The sequence below is a fragment of the Pterocles gutturalis genome, unplaced genomic scaffold, assembly GCF_000699245.1.
Source record: "Pterocles gutturalis isolate BGI_N339 unplaced genomic scaffold, ASM69924v1 scaffold18004, whole genome shotgun sequence".
Taxonomy (NCBI): domain Eukaryota; kingdom Metazoa; phylum Chordata; class Aves; order Pterocliformes; family Pteroclidae; genus Pterocles; species Pterocles gutturalis.
This window is the reverse complement of record NW_010133770.1, coordinates 144,191-150,190: the sequence shown is the minus strand read 5'-3', so window position 1 is coordinate 150,190 and position 6,000 is coordinate 144,191. Positions and strand designations below refer to the sequence as shown.

Sequence of the window (6,000 nt, the reverse complement as noted above, 5' to 3'; positions counted from 1 at the left end):
CCAACCAAAAAAGAGATATAAATGGAAAAAAAAAAAAAAAAAAAAAAAAAAAAAGTATAAATTGATTACCCCACTTTCTGTAAAAATAAAATTAAAAATTAAATTACTACTTCCAAACCAACCCAATACTATGACCCACGAAAAACTTTGTCAAAAAAAAAAAAAAAAAAAGGGAGGCATGGGAGAGAGAGAATGAGGGAGAGAGGAAAAGCCATACAAGGGCTTGCTGTCAAGTCTGAATTTCATCCTGCCAGCTGAGGTGATGCTTACCAGAAATGCCATTTTAACAGGAAGGTGATAAGTGTAAGATACATGATGATATAGGTGTCAAACTAAGACTTTGGCAAAGATAAAAATACTGCATAAAATCCTAGTGAGAACTGGAGTTCTTAACTGATGGAAATGTGTGACTGAATTCTCTAAAAATTCTAGATACAGTTGGATAAGAAAAAATTGAATGAATCTCAACAAGATGGGTAATATAAAGATACAAGAGTGAGTTAATTGTTTCAAGAATTTTAAAGGTCACAAATAGATAAACATAGATAAAGAACAGAAAAGTTTAAGAGTTTAATATTAATCTACTGGGATTTTGCTTTATTTTGTAATAATGTACTTCTAAAAATGGTTTTCATTCTGGTTTGGACCAACATGTTCTATGAGAGTAGAAAGAATTGTCTGCTTGGAGCCTAAATGTGAAGAATAGAAATTGAAGGAACACAAGGTCTCTCTAGAGAATATGCACTAGGATGAAAAATACTCCTGCTCTTAGGAATCAAACCACTGAAGGAAAAGGTTATTTCCAAAAATTATTTCTTCTGATACTTCAAAATGATGATGCAGATTAATATGATTCTTCTCATGAAAACACAGATCTGCAAGGTGAAGAAGCTAGGAGGAGAACCGCATGTCACAAATCAACAAGTAATTGTTAGCGCTGCACAGAATAAATTAAAGTTGTCAGTCTAGAGTCATGTCATTAAAGGGTGCCCATAACAGACAGGGGGATCATTCTGCACTAAGCTCAGTTTTCAAGGAGTAGTAAATCTGGCCTTAGCAGTCATTAAATAACTAACTAATGTTGACAATACAAGTAAGCAAGCAAGCAGTATCTTATTAAAATTTAGGACCATCTCTCCTTTCAAAAAATGTGGCAAAGGACACTACGTAAACAACACTGCAGAAGTGATACACATTAAGAAAATACAGATGTGATTCCACAAGGCAATCCTCCTTTGACGATTCATGATAAGAAGCAATTTTAAAGGCAGATCATACATTTGATAATTTTAATTCTTTTCTCTGGTGGTATGGGGAGTGATGACTAACATTGAACCCTGTCTTGTACTTTCCATTTTAGATGGAAGAAGGCAATGACAAAATCTGAAAAGATTTGACAAAAAAGCTTAAGTGTTTCACAGGAAGAATTTGAGTACTTAACGGGGGCCTATGGGAAAGATGGGGAGGCACTCTTGATCAACGAGTGTAGTGACAGGACAAGGGGTAATGGTTTTAAGCTGAAAGAGGTTAGATTTAGATGAGATACTTGGAAGAAATATTTTCCTGTGAGGGTGGTGAGGCACTGGAACAGGTTGCCCAGAGAAGCTGTGGATGCCCCATCCCTGGAGGTGTTCAAGGCCAGGCTGGATGAGGCTTTGGGCAACCTGGTCTAGTGGAAGGTGTCCCTGTCCATGGCAGGGGAGTTGAAACTTGATGATCTTTAAGGTTCTTTCAACCCAAACCATTCAGTGATTCTATGATTTCCAGAGACAAAAGTCAACTTAACTCTCATCACTTGTAACTGAGGCACTTGTTATACTGGTTTTATCTGAGAAATAGACACTACTCTTGATCACAATCAAAGCAGCTTCCTATTTTTCTTTCCCATTAGAGATAAATCTAAGCAGCTACCCTGAGCTTTTCTGTGTATTTAGAAAGAGGATAAATAGCACCTTTGCTAGAGAAAATAGGCATCTCATGAGTGTACTACTGTTAGCATAGTTTTTTGCAAGGAGGCAAGATGCTCAAGTCTAAAAACATTCTCAGACACAAACCAGTCCTTAAGAACAAGACAAAATGAAAAAGAAAGTAGGTATTTTTGTTTTTTTCCCCAGAAAGAACATATCAGGAGACTCCTTATATGTCTCCTATAAGGGCATAAGGTTAAAACAAGTAGAAAATGAAGACTGGTAGAGGATCAGCAGTATTTAAAAACCATGCTGAATCTTTGATCACTAAGAACTCTGAATTGCTTCCAAGGACAGTAAGAAGGCACAAAATGGTGTCTGAAGTTTCTGACTCTTTTATCTAGTTTCTGCAGGCCCATTAGAAATTCAAGAGAAACTGCTGGTTAAAACAATGGGCTTGAATCCATAGTTCTACACAGTAAATTGCAGCAAATGATTAAAAATGTTTCAAATAGTTTATCTCCACAATCACCTACTGCCCGTTTTACTGAAACAATTCTTTCTTCTCAAAAAACAAAAAAACCCAAACCCTGCCACATACTGTGAGGCAACTGTCCAGCTGGTTCCCTTCTTACCTAATGTCATAACTCCTATCAGCCCTAAGCAATAAAATATCCAGACAGAAATTATACTTCGTGGCTTTACACCTTGCTATAATTTCCTGCAGATACGTGTACAGTGAAATAGAAATGTAAAACACGATTGAAATGGAATGCTACCATTCTACACTTTCTGAATAGGTACTACTGCATCTTCAGGTAGTTAAGCAATGTTAAACACACTTCTTCAGTATAATAAAAAGCTACATAACAGTAGAAAAATTACAGAATTTTACAGTGGGCATCAAATATTTGTACTGATAAAAAAAGCAATAGGTGCAGTCTGAGGACATACTATTTGTTAAAATTGAAACTATTGAACTTAACTGATGAACTTTCATCTTAACTCAATGTCTCCTACCATGTGTTAATTAATGTACGTTACTAGAGTAAATTAGCTATGATACTGTTAGTAAGAAGCAGTAAGATCCTCTTACCTCCTACATACAGTGGAGAATCAAAATTCAGAGTGGATTGCTTGGACAAATTGGTAATTATCTTGGGGCTTCCTCCATCAATAGATAAAGACAGAATTTGATCCATAGCTAGCAGCTCCACAATGTGGAAATTGCCATCATTAATAGTTTCCACACTGCAAAATAAACATTAACATTAATTTTAAACAGTCGATGGTCTGGATAGAACAGTTTTTGGTCTTCTTCTACTTTAATAGTTAATACAGCTTCAGAACAGAAGTTTTCCATAAGTGCAGTCTCCTGAAAACTAGATTTTAAGCAAGAACATGCATGTATGCTTAAGAGCTAATACAATGTAATATCCCTTCAATAACAATCTATTAACAAGACATATTTTAAATTAATAGATCTTTTTCTTTCAAAGTTATTCCTGTCCTCATCAAGTAATAAACTGTGTAAATACAGATGATATTCTAAACATCAGTTGAAATACTAGGCAGGACGCCAAACACAAAAAAAGTTTGGAGTTCTTCTGCAACAATGATCAGAACGCTGGTATACCTCTTCTATGAAGAAAGGCTGAGAGAACTGGGGTTGTTCAGCCTGGAGAAGAGAAGGCTCTGGGGAGACCTTATTGTGGCCTTTCAATACTTAAAGGGGGCTTATAAGAAAGATGGAGAAAAACTTTTACCAGGGCATGTAGTGATAGGACAAGAAGTAACCGTTTTAAACTAAAAGATAATAGATTTAGATTAGACAGAATCTTATAAAGTAAAATAAGATGACATAAAAGAATAAATTCTTTAATATGAAGGTGGTGAAACACTGGGGCAGGTTGCAAGAGAAGTTGTGGATGTCCCATCATTGGAAATGTTCAAGGCCAGGTTGGATGGGGCTTTGTGCACCCTGATCTAGTGGAAGGTGTCCCTGCCCAGGGCAAAGAGGGGTGAAACTAAATGATTGTTAAAGGTCCCTTCCAACCTAAACCATTCTATGATTCTAATGTTATTTCAAGATATCATTTGCATGCGTGCATGTGTACCCTATATGTTACATAGTATTGGGTTTAGATATTTTGCAAGTCTGAAGGCCTGAGTTGACTCCAGTGATATATAATCTTACTATTTAATAGAATATGGAACTGCATCACTTAAAATCACATTGTTGGTCCAGACAGCTCCACTGACGCTAGCAATAAAGTAATGTGTTATCTTTATTAGGCATGATTATTTCTGTGCATTCAGCTTCTGGCTAGTATAGTGAATACTGCAATGATTTTTTTTTTTTCTTGCTTACATATACATTTCCTTCTGCTTACTAACAAGATACGAACCCACTACTAGGAGAATGCCCAAAGGGTGTCATGCACAAAAGGCTTGTTTCAAGCATGGTGCTTATGCTGTATAAGGACAAGCTACATGTTATTAAGTACAAGAAATGGCTGCCTGTGCTTACCAGCCTCAATATCTACACAGCAAATGTTTAAGTGCAGTGTAACTACTCTGAACTTGCACACAGTTTAAGTACATCAGAAAAGGATGAATATTATTACTCAATGCTGGGACTGAAAATATCATTGTACTTAAATTACTTCTAGCCCATTTTCCATTTGAGCATTCAGAGATGAACGTATGGCTGCACAGAAGTTATGACAATGATCTGTAGTCCAGAGACAAGACATTATAACCATTCCCATGAGAGCCTTTATTTGCTTCAGGGCACCATCAAATAAGCAAGCTTAAGCCTTTGAAAAAAGTTATTTAAAGGAACCAATTGTATGACAGCCTCAGATGGACTGAACAGTCATACAGTCAGTCAGCTCTTCTCATTAGAAAAGCAGCATAGCTGAAAGGGATTAGCTTCCTAAATCTCAAGGCAAAAATCAAGCAAATAACTTTATTACAAACTTAGCAATGTTTTAATTAACCTAACGGCTTTTGTCCTAGAACAGATCAGAAGCACCCACATGGTTGTTTAGAGCTGTGACACATTACATATCTTCCTAGCTTAACTATGTGGACAGGTTCAGCTCAAAATGGATAAAAGATCTGCATGACGGAACGCATGCTTTACATAAAACTCAGCTCTGTGTGAAAATGCAAACATACAACAGAGCAGACACTGGCAGAATAAACACTTTTCAGAAGTGGGCAGGAGGGAGACGGCCAGGCTCCATAAGGGGACAGAAAAGGTCAGGGTTCATAATTCCTAAAGAGTAAGATCTATTCAAGGTATTAAGAGATTTGTTTTCTGTGATCAAGCACTAAGAAAAGTGCCAGGATCAATTTATTTAACACATTTCAATGAGTCCAGGAAAAAAGTTGTACTAAGAAATCAAAATGCATATGAATTCTTAAGTAAGAAAGAAATCCTAATAAAATGCTCTTGTTCCAAGGAAACTTACGCTGTTTTACAACTTATTAGACTTTCACACAATAGCATTTAAAAGGATGAGAGCAACACAGAACATGCATTTTTATAGCAAGAGGTCATTCCAGGGTTCTATAAAACATAATGCGTAAAGGGAATGTGTCTCTGTTAAGAGTGATTATTGAAAGCTTCTAGTTTAAACTGTTTTACTGGTAAAAATTTACTGCAGAAAGAGGAACCCTCCTAGGTAATGGTGGTTTAAATTAAAGGGGAAATAAACACACGGCATAACTGTGCAATATTTCCTGCCAATGCACTTACATTACTTTTAGCCCGTTTCCCATTGGAGAAATGGGAGCCGACTGCATACATCCTAATGAAAAGCTGCAAGAAAAACTGATTTAAACATTCTGGAACTCTGTAGAAGAATAATGATTTGGGAAGAAATATCCCCATATTTCCAATAAATATATGATGAAAACTAGTTTACAGAATGAAAAGGTTGGGGTTTTATTGTGTAAAAAAAAAATTTAACATTTAAAATAGATGTCCAGACAGAACAAAACCCAAGTGGATCAACTTTTCCCAAAAAGCCATCTCCAATGAATTAATTTTCTTTATTGGTCTTGGCACTGCCATCATCTCATC

At 36.1% G+C, this 6,000-nt stretch overlaps 1 protein-coding gene across 1 annotated transcript in view; it reads right to left on the bottom strand.

The window, feature by feature from the left end:
* The window catches only part of SLIT2 (slit homolog 2 (Drosophila)), a gene marked incomplete at its 5' end in the record, with an annotated part of 112,033 nt that overhangs the window by 9,903 nt on the left and 96,130 nt on the right, over positions 1-6,000 (bottom strand). Inside the window, one exon of the mRNA XM_010081372.1 lies at positions 3,004-3,158. Within this exon, the coding sequence (XP_010079674.1) occupies positions 3,004-3,158 (155 nt within the window). The remainder of the gene's footprint in view (positions 1-3,003; positions 3,159-6,000) is intronic.